This window comes from Sceloporus undulatus, chromosome 1, assembly GCF_019175285.1.
Source record: "Sceloporus undulatus isolate JIND9_A2432 ecotype Alabama chromosome 1, SceUnd_v1.1, whole genome shotgun sequence".
Classification (NCBI taxonomy): Eukaryota; Metazoa; Chordata; class Lepidosauria; order Squamata; family Phrynosomatidae; genus Sceloporus; species Sceloporus undulatus.
Genome location: NC_056522.1, coordinates 334,409,545 through 334,433,371, shown reverse-complemented (window position 1 = coordinate 334,433,371; position 23,827 = coordinate 334,409,545). Strand labels below are relative to the sequence as shown.

At 40.2% G+C, this 23,827-nt stretch overlaps 1 protein-coding gene across 2 annotated transcripts in view; it reads left to right on the top strand.

Annotated features, from left to right (window-relative positions):
• Window positions 1-605: 605 nt before the first annotated feature.
• SNX6 (sorting nexin 6) overlaps window positions 606-23,827 on the top strand; it is a 31,317-nt gene continuing 8,095 nt past the window's right edge. The window contains exons 1-9 of one of the 2 annotated variants that reach the window (XM_042480904.1): window positions 606-695; window positions 831-878; window positions 14,080-14,184; window positions 14,657-14,767; window positions 17,806-17,927; window positions 19,299-19,422; window positions 20,717-20,812; window positions 22,390-22,495; window positions 23,288-23,363. In XM_042480904.1, the coding sequence (XP_042336838.1) occupies window positions 690-695; window positions 831-878; window positions 14,080-14,184; window positions 14,657-14,767; window positions 17,806-17,927; window positions 19,299-19,422; window positions 20,717-20,812; window positions 22,390-22,495; window positions 23,288-23,363 (794 nt within the window). In that variant the 5' untranslated portion in view covers window positions 606-689. Of the gene's footprint in view, window positions 696-830; window positions 879-4,110; window positions 4,188-14,079; window positions 14,185-14,656; window positions 14,768-17,805; window positions 17,928-19,298; window positions 19,423-20,716; window positions 20,813-22,389; window positions 22,496-23,287; window positions 23,364-23,827 lie in introns of those variants that run through there. The other variant, XM_042437222.1, reaches the window with a different exon arrangement.

Below are 23,827 nucleotides of genomic sequence, written 5' to 3'. Positions count from 1 at the left end.
TATGTACAACGCTGTGTAAATTTACAGCGCTATATAAAGCTTAATAATAATAATAGTAGTAGTAATAATAATACACCACACCGACTCAAAATACACAAGACTACAGTCCTGTAATTCCAGTCCAGTTTTATATTTCCAGTACTTTGAAACAAAAACAAAAAACCCTGGATTATTTCTGGAGTGTGTTTTGGGCCCCTGCAATGTTTGAAAGATAGGGCTTTTGTTTCCATATCTTTCAAGCACTGGGCCTCATTTCTGTACTTTTTAAACATATTTTTGTTTTGTTTCAAAGTACTGGAAATATAAAAGTGGGCTGGAGTTACAGGACTGTAGTCTTGTGTATTGTGAGTCCGTGTGTGGTGCGTGGGTGTCGTTGGACTACTAGGACTTTGGAGACCTGGGTTCAAGTCCTGGTTTGGCTGTGCAAACCCAGTGGGTGACTCTCAGCCTTTAGGCCCCCCTTAAGACAGAGTGGCTTCCCCTCACGAAGCACTGGGGCAGCCTGGGCCCTTCCAATCCTCCCCTTTCTCCCCCTCTGAGGGAAAATAAAAAGGCCTCATGATGGAGGCGGGCCTCCTCCTCCTGGCTGCTTCCAAGGCCCGCCCCGTCGTTCCCCGCCTTGCTCCCTCCCTCCCTCCTGGGCCGCTTGAGAGGAGGCTGAGGCCTGCGCTGAGGCTGAGGGAGCAGCCATGATGGTAGGTTCTGAGGAGCCCTGGGCTCCGAGGGGGAAGCAGGGAAGGAGGGCGGCTGGGGAGGCAGCCTCGCCACTAAACCCTCTCTTTCTCCCCCTTTCTCCTCCTCCTCCTCCTCCGCCTTTGGGTTCGGAGCAGGAAGGCTCGGACGACGGCCCAGATTTCCTTTCCGAGGAGGACCGAGGTGTAAGTGATTCTGCTGCTGCTTCTCTACTCGTTCTCTCCCCTTTTCCTTCAGCCCTAGAGGTGGGGCAGGGGTGGCTTCCCTCGGGGAGGGAGAGACCAGGCAGGGAGGCCGGGGGGGCGCGGCGGCGGCGGCGTCCCTTGGGAGGTTTCGGCCCCCGCCGCCTCCATCCCGGTCCCCCCTCCTCCTCCTCCTCCTCTTCGCAGGTGGAAGGGGCTTCGCTCCATGGACTCTTCTCCTCAGGAGAGAACCAGGGATTACAAACACTGTACTGCTCTCTCTCAATACCTTTTACTGAATTACTCTGGGCACAGCTACTTGATTATAACACCAACATATATATATGTGTGTGTGTGTGTGTGTGTGTGTGTTTCATATATATTCAAGTACACACACAGACATATGTATCATTTTACTGTTGGCACAGCTATCTTATAAAATCACTATATATGTGTGTGGGGGGTGTCTGTAAATCATAGAATCATAGAGTTGGAATGATACACACATATCATTTTACTATTGGCACAATTACCTTATTATAAAATCACTATATATATATGTGTGTGTGTGTGTAAATATATTAATATATCACACACATATATATTCAGAGGTTACAAATTACTCTTTTTAAATATGTTTTACTGTTGGCACAGCTATATTATTATAATAGCAATAGCAAGTACATTTCTATGCTGCTTATCAATGCACTTAGCACTCCCTAAGCAGTTCACAAAGTGTAGGCTAATTGCCCCCAACAATCTGGGAACTCATTTTAGCAACATCAGAAGGATGCAAGCCTGAGTCAAACTTGAGCCCTTTTCTTGGACTGAACTCACAACCTTATGTTTTGTGAATGAGTGGCTGCAGTACAGGCATTTAACCACTGGCCACAAGGGCTCCTCCTCCTCCTCCTCCTACAAATACATTACTATTTCTAAAAACTTTTTATTTTTGGCACAAGTAGGTTATTATAACATCACTATACATTATATACACTCATGTATATATTCAAGTGTGTGTGTGTGTGTATGTTCTGATAACATAGCCATGCCAAAAGTAAAATGTATTTAGGAATAGTAGTACAGTAGTGTTATTCTGATTGGACACACAAAAAATAGAAATAGTGAGTGTTGTGTGCCTTCATGTTTCTGACTTCTGGCAACCCTGTCATGGGGTTTTCCTGGCCCAAGGTCTCCCAATGGTCAAGCTAGAAATTGAACCCTGCTCTCTTTATTATTTCATTTTTTCCACTTTCCACCTTCTCTTCCCTTTGTGTTTTATCCTTACAACAACTCTGTAAAGTAGGTTAAGTTGAAAGACTTTGTGTCTGATGGTTTATTTACCCAAGGTCACCCAGTGAGTTTATCAGCTGAGTGTAATTTTGAACTTTTCACTTTCATGTTCAGCACTAATCACAACACAACCCTTTTTCTCAGTAAAAAAAAGTTTATGCTTTAAAGTAGTTCTATGTACAATAATATAAATGAAATACTTCAGTGAAACTGCATGTGACATTTATCAGGCAGTGATGCAACCATTCAGGATGGGCTACTCATGAGCATAACATGGTCGATCTTTGGGTAAATTGTAGTAGATTAGCAAAGATTTCCTTCTTCCCAATTGTTTAATAACAGCAACAGCAAAAAAATCTTCCTCCCCTAGTTTTACTGCTGAAATACAAAAACCTTAGGAATACTAAAAGTGAGTATTTGTGGGGTAAATAAAAGTTGCTGCTTTTGTTTCTGAGGACTATGAGCACTGTTCAACTTCCTGGATTTAAAAAAAAATCTTTAATTTTAAATGCTATTTTATTGGTTTTTTTTTTTTTTTGGCAGTAGGCTCAGTTTTGTGTTTCTAGTAAAAAAAGAAAAGAAAAGAAAAAGTGTGTTCTGCAAGCCTAAAATTTGCTCAGGGTCGGCCCTGGTTAATACTAGCATGGAAGACCGTCAACAAATACCCGGTGCTGTAGGCTAACTGATAAACCAATTCTGAGTATTCCTTGCTTTGAAAAACTCATCCCTGCATATTCACTGATGTTAGGGGCACAAGACCCCTGTGAATGTGGAAAAACTACAAATAACAAACCAGAACACCTCTAGGAATCTCTAGGTCCTCCAGTGCAACTCTGTGGTCAAAATCTGCTGGTCATTGACCATAGAATTGCGCCGAAGGAGCTACAAATGCCTATTGGAGAGTTCTCTCTAAGAATCTCTAGGGCAGTGATGGTGAACCTTTTGCAGACTGAATACCCAAACTACAACCCAAACCCCACTTATTTATTGCAAAGTGCCACATCCCTCTGGGGTTTCTAGTAATGAAATCTGGCAAACTCTATGCTGGGGCGACAGCATGCGTGCCCACAGAGAAGGCTCTGAGTGCCACCTCTGGCACATGTGCCATAAGTTCACCACCTCTAGGGCCTTCAGTGTGACTTTTGGGTAAAGTTGACCATAGAGTTGCGCTGGAGGACCTATCTGTATAGAGAAGATAGTTTGTGGCATGAGCTTTCGTAGACTTAAGTCTACTTCCTCAGATGCTCTTGGTGGAATGGTAGTCAGGGACAGACAGGAAGGCAGAAGTTTAACTGAAGAAAACCTAGATATTCCTAGAGAGAACTTATTAATAAAATCTGTGAATAATTAAATCCACAAAAGTCAAAGCTGCAAATGTGGAGGGAGGAGTGTAGTTGTTTTTCAAAAATGATTGAAAGCATGCTGTTTCAGAGGTTTATTCTATTTTAACTATAGATCTGTAAAAAAGTGGTTTTTAAACACATGGCATATCTATTATTTTTTTTGAAAGAGAAAAACTGGTGGTATCAGTGCCTTAGTACTACCCTGTTATGACAAATATATGAATGGATAGTAGCATGTATGGTTCTCTCAGTAAAAATTTTAAATTTTTCTTATAAAGAAAAATATTTGCTCCTGGGAGTAAAACATTTGCTCTTAAACTAATCACTTGTCTATGTCATAATAAATTGTGCTTAAACTGTCTTGTTTTCATTTGTTTTGTTTGATTATTCCCTCTTCATATTTATGCATAAGAAGTTCTGTTATATTTCACTTCTGTTTTATTAGATTTCTAGAGAGTCAATAGTAGTCTTTGGACAACATTTGTTCTGGTTATGCTTGAAGCTAGCCATGGGTATCCTGTATCTAGCATACATTTTGTAGGGGTGTTCAATCTCTCTCTCTCTTTTGAAATACTGACTTCCCTTAGGTTGCTCAGAGCTACTACAGGAAATTGTAATAACTCCTGGCATGAGGGTAGTGGTGATAGTGTCATTTAACTACTTTCCAGTTCAGAAGGTGAGATTGACCATACCATAATGTTTCCAGGCCATTTTACATAAATAATGTCTATGCACACAGATATAATTGTCTGATATGAGTTCTTCTTAAAAATGCTTTGTGGTATAGTGGTTTGGATGTTGGACTAGGACACTGGAGACCAGAGTTTGAATCCCTGCTCTGCCATAGAAACCCACTGGATTACCTTGGGAAAGTCACGCTTTCTCAGTCTCAGAGAACGGCAAAAGCAAAACCCCTTAACAAATCGCCCCCCCCACAAAAAAACCTTGTGATAGGTTCACCTTAAGGTCACCATAAGTCAGAAATGACTTGCAGGCACACAGCAGCAGCAGTGCTTATTTCAAAATTGGTATATGCATTAGAAACATATAAAAATACAGTAGAATATAAAATATTAATGCATTTATTAAAAATGAACATTAAACCCTTTCATCAACACAATTCTTAATAAAATGTGCATATTCCCTTTTTATTTCATTCATGTATACATTTGTTAACATTTCCTCTAAGCCTGTACTAGTCAAAGTGGTGGTAAGTGGAACAGTAGCTATCCATGTGCCACCAGCTGATCTTCCACAATATATTTCCAGGAAAGAAAGAAACTATTGTAGCCAATGGATACAAATGTCGAACTGTTCCCTAGCACTTTACGAGATTTTTTTTTCTAGTCCCCGACATTAGAAAGCTTGAGAAGCACTGTTCTAATCTATAAATAGTTTAAAATACTAAGTAATCTGTTTTGTTCAAAAACTTAGGTAAGTAAGCTATTACCACTTTTCTTAATGCCAGACTTGATCATAGTTAATGTTATCTTTTTATCATTTAATTCAACGTAATATGTTCTTTATAGATGGAGTCATTTTTAAAAAGCAGTTAACCAACTGAAGAAGTAAACAGTTGTCACTGGAACTGCCTTGAAATGGCAGCAGTCTGTGATGGCCCATTCATATGAGCCTTTCTCTGTGTGAGTGATCTGATATTGTGAAGTGGCCCAAAGTGAGGATCTTACAGTATTATACTAATTTATTTGATATTTTGTACTGTGCCACGGATTTATTTTTTCATTCCCTTTTTATCAGAGGTTTCAAAATACAGTTTCAGGATACAGCTAGCAATTAAGGTACTGGCAAAAAGGCATCCTTTGGAAAATGGAAAATTGGCTAAACAAGAACAAAAATGGACATAAACTTGCACACACACAAAAATACAAGCAGACAGCAAGGTGTACACGAGGAGCATATTATTAATAACACTAAGATCAACAGTTAACAGATTTTACATCAGAAACAGGAAACTAGCTACTTGCACTGTTGAATGACAAGTAATAAATTAAGATAAAGAGAATGTACTGAAGCTGAATGAATTGTTCACTAAATATGAAGTAGGGTGGTTACCTATGCCTAAAATGACTCATAGAATCATAGAGTTGGAAGAGACCACAAGGGCCATCCAGTCCAACCCTGTGCCATGCAGAAACTCTCAGTCAAAGCATCCCCGACAGATGGCCACCCAGCCTCTGTTTAAAGACTTCCAGGGAAGGAGACTCCATTACACTCCGAGGGAGTGTGTTCCACTGTCAAACAGACCTTACTGTCAGGAAGTTCTTCCTAATGTTGAGGTGGAATCTCTTTCCTTTTTCCACGCTCTAAGGGTGGTAGAAGAAAAAGTCCTCTGGTGACAGTTGCCAACTTAGCCTTGGCTGACTGGAGTAAGCATCTGCTAGTATATAATACTGTACTAGAAACAAGGTTATTTGTGAAAGATGAATGATGGGACAGATTCAGAATAGATAAGAGGAAGTACTTCCTCACAGAGTGCAGTTAGACTGGAATTCATATCATCATGGCCACCAACATGGATTATTTCAAAAAAGAGAGTATACAGACTATTGGAGAGTAAGGTTATCAAAGGCTGCTAGATGTGATAGCTCTATATCACCTCCCATAACAGAAGGATCCTAAATACCAATTGCTGGGGAACTCTAGTGGGAGGGTATTCTTGCTGCTTTGATGTGTGTTCCCAGAAGCAACTAGTTAGCCACTGTGACAACAGAATGTTGAGCTAGGTAGGCCTTTGCTCCAGCACAACTTTTGTTATGTTTTAAATTTACTACCACAGCCATCATGGCATAGTAGTTTGAGTATTGGAATATAACTCTGGAGACCAGAGTTTGATTCCCTGCTTGGTCATGAAACCCACTGGGTGGCTTTGGGCAAGTCACATACTCTCATCCTCAGGGAAAGGCAATGGTAAACATCTTCTGAACAAATTGTGCCAAGAAAACCCCATCTTAGGGTTGCTTTAGGGTCCTGATAGGTTGGAAACAACTTGAAGGCACACAACAGCAACAATAAACTTGCAAACTATTTCTCTTTATTTAAAAGCCTGTAACCTTGGCAAAAATCCTGTGACTAACCAGGTTTTAATAAACAGTGTACAACTAGAAGTAGCAAATATAACTTCATACAAAAACCAGGTTTCTTACAAGAGTGTGCTCTTGGAATTTTTATGAGTTTGCCTGTCTGCATCCATATTCTTGAAATAATCCAGGCTGACACCACTTTAATTGCTGTGTCTTAGTGCTGTGGAATTCTGGGAACTGTATCTTGTTGTGATATTGGAGCTGTCTGACAGAGCAGACTAAATATCTCACAAAACTAAAAATCCCAGAATTCCATAACACTGATCCATGGCAGTTAAAGCCGTGTAAATCTGGATTACCTCTGCAGTGTGGATGCATCCTAAATCAAGATTCTTACATTTACAGATTAAGAATATCAAAGTTTAATCCTGTTTGCCAGCTTTTGACAGTTGTGTCTGATTTACGGTAGTTACTCCACCCCATTTTATCTTGTTCTGATTTCAGAAGCCAACATTGCTTTCAATGGTTCAGTTATGGCATAAGTGCATGGAGAATGCTAGGACATTACATCTATTTATTGAGCTATTCCTTTTGAAAAAGGTTTCCAGTTTAATAATAATAATAATAATAATAATAATAATTTATAGCCCGCCCAATCACGAAGAATCCGGGCGGGTTACAACAATAAAATACATCAATTACAATAGAGTTAAAAATCAAACCCTAGACCTACCGCCCCCCATTACACAGTACTAAACACGAAACTAAACAATACATAGTATACACAAACCATAATAAAACGTTAAACAGCATTAAAAAAAGGCATAGGCGGGGAAGAATAGACAAATGAGGGGACAATATCTCTATATCTGGGGAGGGTAACTAAGTTGGAAAGGCCTGCCGGAAGAGATCCGTCTTGAGTGCTTTCTTAAAAGCTGTCAGAGTGGAAATGTGATGGATCTCCTCCGGCAGGTTGTTCCATAGTTTAGGAGCAGTAGTAGAGAAGGCCCTCTGGGAAACTGATGTTAACCTAGATTTTTTTGGCTGTAGTAGATTTCTTCCAAAGGACCTTAGTGTGCGGGGCGGACAATAGGGAAGAAGGCGTTCCCTCAAGTACTCTGGGCCCAAGCCATGTAGGGCTTTAAAGGTGATCACTAACACCTTGTACTTTGCCCGGAAACTAATAGGCAGCCAGTGCAGGGACTTCAAGACCGGTGTTATATGGTCATTCCTAGAAGTTCCCGTGATCAATCTGGCTGCCATATTTTGTACCAGCTGAAGTTTCCGAAGGGTAGCCCCAAGTAGAGCACATTACAGAAGTAGAATAAGTGGACTGACTGCATTGTTAAGTTAGTATTCAGATTATGTTGCTGCTTAATGTTTCACTCAGTTCTTTCAGTTTTCAGTTTGCTTTTCCTGCTGATTAGAAGGACTATTAAGAATTTAAAGGAAGATCACTGAACATGTTAGAATATATTAAATATTTCAAAAAGTTGGTTTGTAGCTACACATCTTAATTTTCTCTCATATGCGTGTACATAGCTGCCAATTGATGAAGTGAACTGTAATCCATTGAAGTATGTGAGAACAAATCTATTTGTTTTTAGTCCTAAAACTATAGCATCATTAATATGTTCCACTGTGTGATAGACTTAGACTTCTTTACTGTTCATAGATTCGATGTTTGATTCAGAAATTAGGGTTTATCTTCAAAGTATGTAGTGTTATGTTCTTGATAAATGTCTTGCATTTGAAATAATAGTAACAAAATCACAAATTCAGGTTGTTGCCAATAATCTCAGATCAATATTGGCTTTTTAATCAAGGTGTGTAGTGAGAGAAAGAATGAAAAGGGTTGGGTTTTTTTTTAACGTAAAGGTAGGCAACCTGATAGAGAGCCATCGTGGTGGAGTGGCTTGAGCATTGAACTATGACTTTGGAATCCAGGGTTCAAATCCCTGCTCAGCTATGGAAATCACTGCATAACCTTGGGCAAGTCACACTCAGCATGCTGCTGTGCCTTTAAGAGCAGCTTGATTTGCCAAAATCAGTCAGGTGATACATGTCCTACAATGCAGATAAGCATTACCACTTTCCAACATTTGCTGATCAAACTGCTGTTGAAACCTGAGGAACAGAAGCTGATAAAAGGATTGACAACTCTATCAGTATGCTACTCTAGATGTAGGCTCAGGTTGCTGGGTGACACCTTATCAAGAACAGAAGCAAGGTTGTAAACATGATGAGCCGGGCTGCTGTGGGTTGTTAATATGAACATATGGTATAGCTAGGGCAGGGGCAGATGGTTAAAAGTTCCACTGACCCAAGTTGAAGCTCCAAGTTATCTGACAGAATGGAAACTACGCTGTCCTGGGCCCAGTGTTATTCAACATCTTTATCAATGACCTGGATGACAAAATTGGGAGCACACTTATCAAATTTGCAGATGACACCAAATTAGGAGGAATAGTTAATACTCCAGAGGACAGGACCAACATTCAAAATGATCTGAATAGACTAGAAAGCTGGGCCAAAGCTAACAAAATGAAATTCAACACAGAGAAATGTAAGGTACTGCACTTAGGGCAGAAAAATGAAATGCACAGATATAGGATGGGAGACACATTGCTGAATGAAAGTACATGTGAAAGAGATCTAGGAGTCCAAGTAGACCATAAGTTGAACATGAGTCAACAGTGTGATGCGGCAGCTAAAAAGGCCAATGCAATTCTAGGCTGCATCAATAAAAGTATAGTGTCTAGATCAAGAGAAGTAATAATCCCACTGTATTCTGCTCTGGTCAGGCCCCACCTGGAATATTGTGTCCAGTTCTGGGCACCACAATTCAAAAAGGACATTGAGAAACGAGCGTGTCCAGAGGAGGGCGACTAAAATGGTGAAAGGTCTGGAAACCTTACCCTATGAGGAACGACTCAGGGATGTTTAGCCTGGAGAAGAGAAGGTTAAGAGGTGATATGATAGCCCTGTTTAAATATTTGAAAGGATGCCACATTGAGGAGGGAGCAAGCTTGTTTTCTGCTACTCCAGAGAACAGGCCCTGGAACAGTGGATGCAAGCTACAGGAAAAGAGATTCCACCTCAACATTAGGAAGAACTTCCTGACAGTAAGGGCTGTTCGACTGTGGAACAAACTCCCCCGGAGTGTAGTGGAGTTTCCTTCCTTGGAGGTCTTTAAGCAGAGGCTAGATGGCTATCTGTTGGGGATGCTTTGATTTGGATTTCCTGCATGGCAGGGAGTTGGACTGGATGGCCCTTGTGGTCTCTTCCAACTCTATGATTCTATGATTCTATATACTCACAGATTTTATTAATATGTTCTCTCTAGGAATATCTAGGTCCTCTAACACAACTCTGTGGTCAACATTAGCCAAAAGTTGTACTGAAGGACCTAGAGATTCCTAGAGAGAACACTCCACTTGGCATTTGTAGCTTCTCCAGCACAATCCTCTGGTCAATGTGTGGCAGATGTTGACCACAGAATTACACTGGAAGACCTAGAGATTTCTAGAGAGGTGTTCTCTCAGATAAAAACATAGGGTTTTTGTTATTTGCAGTTTTTCCACATTCATGGGGGTCTTGTGCCCCTAACCCCAGAGAGTGTGGAGGGATGAATGTACTCAACTAAGTCAACCTCATGTACAAGTCAGTGGTAGGTTTTGGTGCTAAAATTATGGGTTTTGATATGACCCATGGATAAGTCAAAAGGGTAAAATGTAGGGGCAGGTAACAAAGGATCTAAAAGATAAAGCAAAGGAAAATGATGCCAAAGAACTTACAAAATTCCAGCAGGCCTAAGTGTTTGTGCTCACACTAAAGGATGGATGAGAGAGTAGAGGGGGGTCAGTGCTTCCAGGAAACATTGTGCTCTTGCCTTTCACCAAGGGATAATTCCTTTTTAAAAAAAGAGTTAGAGAACAATACTTACGTTCACCCGTGGATAAGTCAACTCAGTTTTTTGGGGTCAATTTTTTTTTTTTTTACTTATACAGTGAACCCTTGTTATACGATGGGGTTTGGTTCCAAGATCTCCCATGTATAATAAAATCCATGTATGCTCAAGTCCCATTACATATAATGACATAGCAAAATGGTGTCCCTTATAAAAAATGGAAAATCAAGGTAAATTTATACTTTTTTGAAACATTCTCAAACCGTGTATGCTTAAATCCGTGTATAAAAAATCCGTGTATAAGAAGGGCGGACTGTACTTGAGTACAGTATATGGGATGTGGTGGCTTAGTGGTTAAGACACCAGTTCTAATGGTCAGAAGATGGGGAGGCTAACAGTTCAAAGCCCAAGTGCTTCATGATGAGATGAGCCCCTGTCACTAGTCCCAGCTTCTGCCAATGTAGCAGTTCAAAAGCATGCAAATGCAAGTAGATAGATAGGTACCCCTTCAGTGGGAAGGTAACAGCATTCAGTGCAGTCATGCTGGCCACATGATTACCAAAGCAGTCCTCAGACAATACTGGCTCTTTGGCTTAGAAATGGAGATGAGCACCATCTCCTATGACTAGGAATTTGTGTCAAGGGACTACCTTTACCTGTACTACTTTAGTATATGTAGTATATTACTCAAGACCAGACTTTCATCTGCTGCATGCAAATAGGCATGGCAGTGTTTCTTGCTGCTCTCTAGCATAGTTGAACATTTGGCATCAAGTCACCATGCTCAGAGTTTCTCGTTTTGCTTGGCTCTGCTGTATATCACTAGGACCAATTTCTCACTATAGCTACACCTCTTTTATACCACCTTTGGATCTTGCTGAAGCTCCAGAGTAATGGCTGTATGGTTAAGTTCAGTAAACATTAGAGGTCTGTCCTGTTCTCATTCTGCTTGATCTCCCCCCCCCCTTTTTTTTTTTTTTTTTGGTATAGCTATGGAGAAAACATCTGCACATATCTGCTAATCACATCAAGAGTTGGATAAACATTGCTTCTGGAGGCAGATTTTTGTAGGGGTTGAGGTCCCTTTGTATTCACTTGGTTATCTTTTAGATTAAGGTGCTTAGATTGCAGAGTTTGGTTCCTGTTTGAAACAAGTTAGCCTTTTTCCATATTTATTTCTTTTTATGTTTACTTCTGGATGTACTATTAACTTAACTGAATGTCCTAAAACACATACTGTTTCCAGGTTCAGTGGGGAAAGGGAAGAAAATTGCCCCAGGACCCCAGAACTCTCATGTTCCCAAAATATTAGTAATATTATGAAATTTAATTATCAAAGCAGGGTAGCTGCTTTTGCATTTTGTCTCTATAAGAATCAAGCCAACATGATCAGGCTATGTGAGTGAAGTGGAAGAAATAGTTTAGCTATTCAATGATGATGGAGCTTGTATAATTTCTTTGGGACCTGAGTCCGGAGAACTGTTACCTACATTGCATATGTTTCTTTTTCTCCATTTCAGAATTTTCAGTTCTTGGTTTTTCCAGTAAGTTGTCATAATAAGACTCCTTGGGAATGTTGGTGCAGTTGGTTGTTCAGGTTATCTGAAGATTCACCTTTGACCTTCAGGGAAACGGCTTTACAGAATCCAATAGGAAGCCTATTCCTAGAATTCATGTTAGGTGGAGTAGGATGCTGCAGCGATTCCTTGTCTGAGCACTCAAACTTGGGACAAGCAACAGCCCTGACTGGTAGGGAGAAGAACTGGGTCTCTCAATGCAGCTTGGAACTTTTGAGGGCTGGGAGCAGCATATAAATGTAGTAAACAAAATAATATTCAGCTGCATCTCCATATTTCAAGTGAACAGATCTTTAGTAAAATCAAATTGGTAAAGGAATCAACTAAGATTTGTGGCAAAGCACGGTGAGGTTAATCACCTTACTGTCTCAGTAAAGTTGTAAGGTGCTCTGAGAGCCTTTGTGGTTGAGGGGCTCTCAGAGCACCTTACAACTGAACACATTGGGCCCAAAGGCCTGCGTTCCCCCTGACTTGGCATTATCCTGTATGGATGATATCAGGCCAGTAGCCCAGAATGGTCTAAAAAGATTGGTTGTAAAAGATTAGACACACTTTCAGTTTTCTAGGTGCTTAAGATTCAGTGCCTGGGAAAAATATACAGTGCTCTTGAGGCTAGAGTGCCACTTTTGTTGCTTGCATGTTAATCCTGAGCATCTTCGTAGAAATGAATTCAATGAATTTCTTACTTATTATGATTCACATTACACTGGAAAGGAAGGAAGTGTCATCATTCTGGCCTTGCATTGCCAACACCACCCTCGAATTAGCTCACTGCAACTAACAACAATCACTGCAATTGAAATGTACTTTGGTTGGAAGGCTACAAAAATCCAACACTTAATGAGATCATGAGGTAGAAAGGGTTTAGTACTGGAGATTGACTGAAAGATCATTTGGAAGGGAAAAAAGATTGGGAGATTATGGCTACAAAGTTATCTGTGCACATACTCAATGCAAACCCTATATATGGTAATTTTAAAAAGTGGTCCAGGATTGAGGAGCTTTAATTTGTGTTGTAAATTTGAATATGTATAAGTTTTAGAAGAAAAGAAAGTTGATGCCCTAATTCTGGGGGTAGTTAATCATGTTCAAGTTACATCCTGCATAGTTGCTGACTTGAGATGATATTATGGAAAACTGAAATGTAGGAAATGTGTACTCATGGTTTCCAGCAGGAAGATGTTATTTGCTAGTGTCCCTTCCTCAGAGCAGTATGGATCAAAATACATCACTTAAATAAATCTGATTTCTTCATTTAAACATTTTAATTAAAAATTAAATATACTCTGCTTCTCTGAGTACGTAAATATCAAATATTGATATAATAGGTTAAATTTGCTCAGTGGCATTGCCACTCCTGGTGTCGACCAGTACAGGGTGGGGGTGGGGGCAAAAGGGATCGCTCACCCCCTCTCCTTTGCTATGGCAAAGGGGGCGGCAGTGTCGGTCTACACACAGGTAGGGAGTGGCGGTGGTCTGTTCATGAGTAGGGGTGTGCTTGTCCCTCCTACTTCTGAGTAGACCACCTCCTACTTCTGAAGGGGCTGTGGAGAGCACACTTTTGTTTTGCTTTCCTGTGCTGCAAATTCACTGTGCAAGAACCTGATCCGTGTGCAACCTCCTCCCTCTGCTGTTCTTCCTTCGAAGCAATCAGGGAAGCAGCAGCAGCAGCAGCGACTGACTCCCAAGCAAAAGGGTGCAAGAGTAGGAGGAAGTAGAAGGGGGGGGGGAACAAATCACCCAAGGAAGCTAGCAAGCTGCTTGCAAGTTTTTGCTGAGTGACTTGATTTCTAACCCAGCGTCTTGGGTTTATGTCTTTTTTTTTTTTTTTTGGTAAAAATAATAAATAAAAAAAGGGTCAGGGAGTAGCAATCCCAAACCAGCTGTATAAATGAGTATGCAAGAGACCATGGCAAACCCAAGAGCGGTAGCCCCCCCTTTTCTCCCCCTCCCCTGCAGGAGAAGGGCCCGATTGGGTGTAATTTAACTTATTTTAATCTCATTTTATGGCTCTTAATGAAACCATTGATCTTTCTTTAGCTTAGAGCAGTCACTGTAGATCTTCAAACAGATGCTGCCTTGCAAGTGGACATTTCAGATGCTCTAAGTGAGAGGGACAAAGTGAAATTTACTGTCCACACAAAGGTAAACCATACTGTTTGTTCAACTTTCTATTTATAAAAGGGGGAAAAAAGTTTAGCATCCAAGGCTGCAAGTACACCATTTGGATGTCAATAAGATTTAATTATGTGTAATAGTTATTTTAAGATCAGAATGACATGCACTTGGTTTTTTAAAAAGTCATGTAAGCAAAGAATTCACTTTGTATATTATTCAAAAGTTGATTTGGATTGCAGATATATATTTACGCACACACACAAATTGTCAATTATTGTTACACTTCCATTTTGATTTTTGATGTCATTCTATGTCTCATAAACAGAGCTACAAGATCATACTTTAAGAGATTTCTCTATAAACTTTTTAAAATAAAAAACCCTATGCATTTTTGGTTGCTTGATACTGTGCCTAGTTCATTGAGGATTTTTATATAGTAAACTTATGTGACAAACTTTTAATCTGATTTATTCATTCGACCTTTTTTTTTGTTTTGCAGAGTTCTTTACCAAATTTTAAACAAAATGAATTTTCAGTTGTCCGACAGCATGAAGAGTTTATTTGGCTTCATGATTCCTTTGTTGAGAATGAAGACTATGCAGGCTATATTGTAAGTTCTTATTTTTTTAAAAAAAAAACTAGTAAGTTGAGTATCTGATTGTTGAAAATGCTGAATAACCATTACGTCTTGGTGATACTTGTGATCCATACCCATAGTTTCTGTGTCTGTGTGGATGTCACTTACAGCAGAGCTTCAAAAGTAGTGCTTCACATGCTAGTTTCTGGCATATTTCCCTAAAATGGGGGTTACCATAAGTTGGAAACAACTTGATGACACAGAACAACAACAATTGTTTCTGGACCCAACTACTTCTTTTCACCTTTTTACCAGAGTTGTTATATGCTATTATGGTCCACATTGGGGCATGCACAAAATAATTGATGTTTACTGTTGATTGGTTTCCATCTTCCTCTGCTTCAGGAAAAAGCAGCAACTCTTCTGCATTCCTGAGTGAAATTTCTGTGCCAGAACTCTACAGTAGGCCAGTGTAGTTTCTGCTGTTTACATTTGTCAGGTGCTACAGGTTGGACACCAGGGCTCAGGCTGATGCAGCCTTTGAGCAGTACTCTCCATGCTGACATGATGTGTGCCCTTCATTAATAAGTTAACTCAGTGGTTCCCTATCTTTGGTCTTCCAGACGTTTTGGCCTCCAGCTTCCAGAATTCCTCCCAATTGGCCAAGCCAACTGGGACTTCTAGGAACTGAAGTCCAAAACACCTGGAGGATCAAAGTTTGGGAACTACTGGGTTAACTTCCTTAGTCTACTACTGTGTGTTAGAATCATAGAATTGTAGAGTTAGAAGAGACCACAAGGGCTGTCCAGTCCAATCCCCTGCCATGCAGGAAATCTCAATCAAAGCATCTCCGACAGATGGCCATCAAGCCTCTGTTTAAAGACCTCTAGGGAAGGAGACTCTACTACACTCCGAGGGAGTGTGTTCTACTGTTGAACAGCCCTTACTCTCAGGAAGTTCCTCCTAATATTGAGGTGGAATCTCTTTTCCTGTAGCTTGTGTCCATTGTTCCGGGTCCTATTCTCTGGAGCAGCAGAAAACAAGCTTGCTCCCTCCTCAATATGACATCCCTTCAAATATTTAAACAAGGCTATCATATCACCTCTTAACTTTCTCTTGGCCTGGCTCCCCTGTGGGAGGGCTTGGTACCCCTTGAAAGTGAGTCTTTTTCCTGCCTATGGTCCTAGTAGGATGCCCTTTTTAGAGTCAGCCGTATTTCTTCGTCTTGTGAAGAGTTGCTGTTCGTTTTACCTGCAGAGTTTTTTCCTTGGCCTCGAACCATCACCTCTCCTTTCCTGCCTTACCAGTTGCTAGTATGGAAACTGGGCTCCCTTGATCTGTGGGACCAATGTTGGGAGAGGAGGCCAGGATGACAGTGGAGGGTTACCCCACCCTCTTCGCAGCCTGCACTGGGACTGGGAGCACAGCAGGTCGATGTGCTGCATCTGGAGGGAGATAATGGGGCATAGCCAGGGAAGGGGTTTACCCTCTGCATTGCTGAAGATGTCCAATTTCTCCGCTCAGTCCGTTTAGGGCCAGGGGACTTGGAGGCATAACCGGCTTCAGTCACGACGCAGGGGCAGTAGGTACGACCTACCCCCTCCTTGCCAGGCTGCCATCTGGTCGCTTTTATAAGGGTAATTTTCACCCAGGCAGGGCCTCCTGCCTCAAGGTTTATGGACTGACAGAGGTTGAGAGGGAGGACACCCATTTTGGACTCCAGTGTTCGTCAGGTGTCAGTTACACCACAAACTGAGTGCTCCTGAGGCTATTACAGTACAGGCAAGCAGTGTGTCCTTTCTATTGAAAGCTTATTCTACTTTAAGTCAGTTGTGATAATGATACTCAAAGTTGCTGGTCCAGGGACTGATGCAGGTTCATGAATAGCTGCTCCCTGGCAAGTTTCCAGGAAAGAAAGAAAAAGAAAGAAAGAAATAGTTGTAGCCAATGGGTAAAAATATAGTACGAGACATAGAATCATAGAATCGTAGAGTTGGAAGAGACCACAAGGGCCATCCAGTCCAACCCCCTGCTATGTAGGAACTCTCAATCAAAGCATCCCCGACAGATGGCCATCCAGCCTCTGTTTAAATACCTCCAGGGAAGGAGACTCCACTACACTCCGAGGGAGTGTGTTCCACTGTTGAACAGCCCTTACTGTCAGGAACTCCCTGGCACATTTAGGAAAGAACCCTGCTGGTACCCTACATAGATGGCTTAAGAAGCACTGGTTTATGAGACATTCTGTCTGAGAACTAGAAAACTGGATTATCACAGAAAGGCTTCAGGACGGTATGGCTTTTAACATAATATGTTACTAATTGCCTTAAAAACAAAAGAAAATGTAGTCTTTATGAGGAAATGGTGAGTAATCTGAGGTGAAGGAATCCATAACATAATTTAGATGAGCTTCCAATGGAAGATATTTCAAGGTTGTAATCAGTGTTGTCTTCTAATTAAGTGATTAAAAAAGGCATTACTGGGGCTTCCAAATAAGATCCATCAACTGGTCAACATGAGAATATTTACATTTTTTTAACATCACAGTTGTGTTTTCTTTAACTGAAATATCAGACAATGTCTTCATATCACTTCATCTCCTGTACCTTGGTGCCTAATTTTCTTGAAGTTAGTATGCATTTCATGGTCTTTGTTCTCTATAGCAAAATAATTCTTGGTTACTACAAATAGTTAACTAGCTTCAGGCTATGTGTAAAGATATGACTAATTACTTTGTATTGTGATTAATCTGAGTAAGTAGTTGGGACTTCTTGAAGTTCAGTTGGTTGCTCTTAATTGCAACAGCCAAGAATTATTCCTATTTGAAATTCTTATTATATCATGCTTTTGAGGATGTGATATTGTGATTTTAGGAATTATTAGGAATACAGTATCAAGGGATGGTTATAATTTAAAATCAGCTGCTAGAGCAGTGGGTGCAGCAGACTCTTTTAAAATAAATTGAGTAGCATGGAAAGAAGAGATGGTGTCTATGTGCTTAAGCAGCTTACAGTATCCTTTTTTATTTTCACAAAGACTCAAGACTATTTTCTGATTGATTCACTTGTCAGATTCCACCAGCACCACCAAGGCCTGATTTTGATGCTTCAAGAGAAAAATTGCAGAAGCTTGGTGAAGGAGAAGGATCAATGACTAAGGAAGAGTTCACCAAGATGAAGCAAGAACTAGAAGCGTATGTGCATGTTTTCATTGTTTCTGTCCTATCAGCTTTTCCAGTACTTCCTAATAATTTCACAATAGTTTCTGTGAAATATTTCCTGAATTATTAAAAGGAAAATTGTACACATTAATGATCAAAATGCTGGGACATTTGAAGTGGAGAAGATAATCACTAATAATTGTACTAATTGTTAAAATCAATGTGATAATCAAATTACGTTGAAACACATGGGGAACCTAGTGAATTTGCTATAGAGTTTGAAACTGTCAGTTGAAGTAATAGATTATTAGGATGAGAGATACTGAATTACCCCAAGACCAACCACTGAGCAGACAGGGCAGGATAACATGGGCCAAGCCTGTGCTATGCTAGCATGGGTGTCAGTCGAGATTTTTGAAACACTGTCTTCCTTTTAAAACTGGTTGGATGCTTACTGCTTGGTGATGCAGGGAGGGGCAGGTATTTACACTCCTGCTTGCCCCTGTGCAAAGGAGCCGCTACCACTCTGCACTCCTTATCTTACACTGCCATTGCTGTTAGTGACAAGACCCCTGTTTCTTTGTCAGATACACTGATGAGGGTCTTCTCACTAACAGCAATGCTGAAGTAAGATAAGGGGCACATGAGGCTGTCTGTTCTGCCTGGATTTGCATGTGGTTTCCACAAAATTTCATGGCAAATGACAGGTCATTTGGACTTATGTTATGGCCCCTTTGACCTGGAATTGGGCAGGATCTATTGGATTTATGTCAGGTCTGCTGGATCCTGGCCTGGTCTCGGCCCAGGGCTAATGGCCAGGAAAGAGCGGCTTCCAGCCAGTTCAGGAGTAGGGCGTGCAAATGATACACGCTCCTGGAGCAGCCAGAAGCTGCACTGTGGCTGCCTGAAAAAGTGCTCCTTGCCAGTGGGCCATTTAGGGCAGTGGCAGTGGCTGGCTCTGGAGTGGCCAGAGGTTACCAGTCTGCTTCGCTACAAAATTTCATTCTATTTTAAAATTTCTAAAGGCTTCCAAAAATTTTCAGACAAAAAGAAATCTTAAATTGTCATTGAACAGAACAAACTTCAGAATTGACTTGCTTTTTACATAGTCTGTCTTACATAGTTTGCCTTTAAGAGAAAGTTAACATTTTGGCCACAGTCTAGTTGCTGACTAATAGGACAATGCTTACATAAATCCCATGGTTCTCATTTAGTTGGAGTTGGCAATTGGACTTAGACAATTAACAACAGATTTAATCTATATTGTATTGTTTTTGTAGTGGTGTTGAAGCATACTTCATTAAACTGATTTTGATCTTCTGTTGCAGTTTTCTAAATGAAATGTATTCTTCATGGAGAAATGTTATTTGCGAGATAAAATAACCTTGCTTTTTTCCCCTGTAGTGAGTATTTGGCAATCTTCAAGAAGACAGTAGCCATGCATGAAGTCTTCCTGTGTCGTGTAGCAGCTCATCCCATTTTGAGAAAGGATTTAAATTTCCATGTCTTCCTGGAGTATAATCAGGATGTGAGTACTGAAATGAATGTAGTTTGTGTAGACCCACCAAAGCACGATACATTCTTGATTTTTAAAAAATTGGATGTGTGCTGTTCCTTAAAGTGTCATATGTAATCTTCTTCCTACTATGTATCTTTGGGTATAAATTGTAGATAATTTTTAATTATATCCTGGCATTCTCTCAGTAGGAGGAGGTCAGTGTATGTGTGGGGTGGGGATGACACCATGATTTAAGACACTGGGTAACACCAACCCTAGTGAGGCCACTGCCCATTACCACTTCCTTTCATAATACTAGATTATGTAGTGGAGTTCCCGATTGGTAGTAGATCCAGAGATGTAGCTGCACTTAACGTTTATATCAGTTTCATACCAGTTTAATTTTCATGGATCTATCCTAAGGAATCTTGGGATTTATAGTCTCGGGGACACTAGAACATCCTAATAGAGAATTCTAAGTATCTCAGCAAAGCACATCTCAGGGTGTCTTTTGGGTGGAGCTGTGAAACTGATATACTGTAACTGCATAGTGCAGATACACCTCAGAACTACTTCAAACAAACATAGGCCCAGTACAGATCGGTGCTTTGCACTGGTCTGGGGCCAAAAGTAGGGCTTGGGAGAGCGGAGCATCTGCATGTTCATGCCTTCTTGGTGCGCCGCCATTTACACTACGCTGTGACGATAACGTGGCACACGAGGGACGTCACAGCGCCACTCCAGGGTACTTATGGTGCCTTGGCAACAGCGAGAAAAGAGCTGCGTTTCGTGTCTTCTTTTTGGAGTGGATGGTTGCCGTGCAGGGCGTGTGCCGCAGCAACGATCCAGGGGAGAAAGGGGTGGCCGCTGTCCGCCTCTTTCTCCCAGTCTGTATAGGCCCTTAATTAAATTATGGGACACACTGACTCAAGGTGTGGTAATGGTTTTAAAGAGGGAATTGAAAAATAACTAATAGTCATAATGGCTATATGTATTAAATTGAAGCTTGTGCATTGTAGTTTATTGTGGTGCCAGAACTCTGACAGAGAAGGCTAAACGTTTCATGAAACTACAGTTTGCAGAATTTCTTAGCATTGAGCCAGGGCAGTTAAAGCGGTCTCAAACTGGATTATTTCTGCAGTATGTTTCGAACTGAGCTATGACAACTCGATGTTGGAGCAAGTGAAAATGACAATCACAAATAGGCAGAAATGAAACTGTTTTTGCAGGCAGTTTTCTATTGCAATTTCTGATTTTTTTCTGACAATCAGATAGTACTTATCTTTTCAAAAGTGACATAATTTGCTTTGTTTCTGTGTTTCAGTTGAGTGTCCGTGGGAAAAATAAAAAAGAAAAGCTTGAAGACTTCTTTAAAAACATGGTTAAGTCTGCAGATGGTGTCATTGTTTCAGGAGTGAAGGTGATTAGTCATTTTAAGTCTACTTAAGCCTATCTCGTTTGCGAGTGGTCGACTGATCAGTCATGGAAACTGTGGCAGGATAACACCAAAAAGTTGAGATATTTTTTACAGATACTCCAAGAGTAATTTGCAGAATATCTCCATTTTCAGTGTGACTCACATTTTTTTAGCCACATAATGGTATTGAGCAACCTATTTCTCCATTGCTTCCGGGTGGGTCTTTGGAACCATAGTATTCTGGAAGGTCTGTCTTGGAAAATTGCATGTGCCATAGGAGCAGTAATTTTTTAAACCAGCTTTTCAGAACTCCATGGCTCTAAGGACCCACGCAGAAGCCAGGAATGAGAGAAATAGGTCGCTCAAAGCTAGTAGCCTTTTGTAGTTTTTTGTGGGTTTTTCGGGCTATGTGGCTGTGTTCCAGAAAAGTTTCTTCCTGACATTTCACCAGAAGCTTTTCTGGAACATGGCCACATAGCCCGAAAAACCCACAAAAAACTATGGATGCCGGCCATGAAAGCCTTCGACTTTACACTAGTAGCCTTTTGTTCTCAATGAAAATGGTAACTTTCCCTGCATTCCCTCACTACCACAGTGCAAATGTGGAACAAGTAACTAATAGTGTAACAGGTTTATGCTAGTAGTAGACCAACAGGATTCTGGACAAATAAAATCAATTATACAATCATAAAACATAGATTGTTTTTTCTACTGTGTCGAAGAAACTTGAAATACTTGAAAGAAAAAAAATTTAAACTGGCAAAGAAAAGACTACAAAGCTAGTGCCGGTGCTCTTTATGTCATCAGCACCTGGCAGAGCTATAGAGGGAATCTGTTCTTAATCCAAAGGCTTTATAATCTGAGATTTTGGGGCAGGAAGAAGAAGAGAGATAGGAAAGTTTTGGATGAGAAAGAAATGATTTTTTTTGTTGATTACTGTGGATAAAAGTGTTCATATTCTGATATAGTTGCTGTTAATATGGAGCCTGGCAGGTATTTAAAAATCTAATTGGCTACTAGTTCTACATGCTCAGTAATAAAGGAGTCTGCTGTATCTGCCATCCTTTGGAAAGCAGAACTTTCTGGTGTCCCTTATGTAAAATGCCTTTACCTGAGGAGACTCTCCCAAATGTTGGATTTGATACTCTCTCAGGTGCCAAATGAAGACCCTTTTTATTTTTTCACCATACATTACCTATGCAAGCTGATTGTAATACAATGATTTGAATTGCTTGCTGTTGGTTTTTAATTGCTTTACCTGAAGTTTATTCTGCCATTTTTTTACTGAATTTTTAAATACCATTTTTAGAATTGTTACTCTGGGAATTGCAGTTAAACCAAAGGGAAGCATAGAAATATTCAAAAAAATTTGTCTTGTTGCAATTTGTTGCCATCTATCCTTTTAAGGCCTGGGGTGCATTTGACATAGCTACTCCTAAGACCACATGCTGTTTTTTCTTCTGACTTCTTGCTTATCCATTAGGATCAATTTGTAGTTTGTCCTTAATGAAGAGTCAAGAAATAATTCCATTTCTGAAAAATGTAGTATTTTTTTTCTACAACTGTCTGCTGCCTTGCAGGATGTAGATGACTTCTTTGAACATGAAAGAACATTCCTAGTAGAATACCACAATCGTGTCAAGGATTCTTCTATGAAATCTGATAAGATGACAAGATCCCACAAAAGTAAGTTTGTTTTTCTCTATGGAAAGGCAATTTTGGATGGCATTAAAAAAAATAACAACATACACCCAAAAACTACAGTTCTGGGCAAGGGTAACAGATACCTATAAATTCAGGAGGATTAAGATGAGGAGTTAAAGGTCAAGGACAGAACTCTCTTGCTTCCTGGTTTTTCTGCACCCTCATTGCTGAGTTCCCCAGTCTTAAACAGAAATTGTTTGAACCTTTTTTTCCCAGATCTTACCAGTTAAGAGGCAGACTAAGGATGGAATTGTCAACCACCCAAAATGTGCACTTGCCTCCAAATCTTCTAGGTGACCTGTGGTGCACATTACAAATAAATATTTGTTGTTGTGTGCCTTCAAGTCATTTCTGACTTGAATGGTGGCCCTAAGGCAACATTGTCACAGTGTTTTCTTGGCAAGATTTGTTCAAAGGAGATTTGCCATTGCCTTCCTTGAGTCTAAGAACTGAAAGAGGGTGACTTGTCCAAGGTCACCTAGAGGATTTCTGTGGCTGAGTGGGGGAGTTTGACCCCTGACCTCCCAGAGTCCTAGTCCAGTACTCAAACCAAGATACTATGCTCATCTCACACCTAAACCTATGTACTTCCTAACAGGGGCTATCTACAGAATAGAACTTAAATTAGTTCTCTGTATTGATGATTTGCTGCCATGGGTCCTACAACTAATGTAAAATATTTTTTTTTATAGTGCCCTTTGTGTATTGCATGTCTTGGAAACTTCTTTTGGCTCAATAGAATAACTTGAATTTTATGTGCCTTTTCTTTTCCAGATGTTGCTGATGATTGCAATAGAATTGGTTCTTCATTGTACGCATTGGGAACACAGGACTCCACTGATATATGCAAGTAAGTTTTTTAAGATTATGTAACATGAAGAAATTAGAACACAAGATTTTGTATGTTGTTTCTAGATAATATCAGTGATGCTTGATTTCCTTAAAACAATTTTTTTAAAAAAAAAATCTCCCTTCTAATCCTACTTTCTTTTTCCTTAATGAAGGTCTGGAATATTAATACATTTGTTAATAGAACAAGGAATTAATGCAAGGTGTTGTCTTGTTGACTTCTTCAGGAAATGAAAGTGAAATATTATTATCTGAATAGAGAAGCTATACCACATGGAGTGATACAAAATGTGTTTACATTTTCTTTCAAAGAATATATATTAATGTCCCTTAAAGTAGGCATGATGCATTAGACAATTGAAAATAATTGAACATGATCAGTATGCACTTACTATGAAAAGTTGTTTGGATTTACTGCATTGACAGCAACCTCACTGTTTCCATATAGTTGAAAACAAGGGTAAT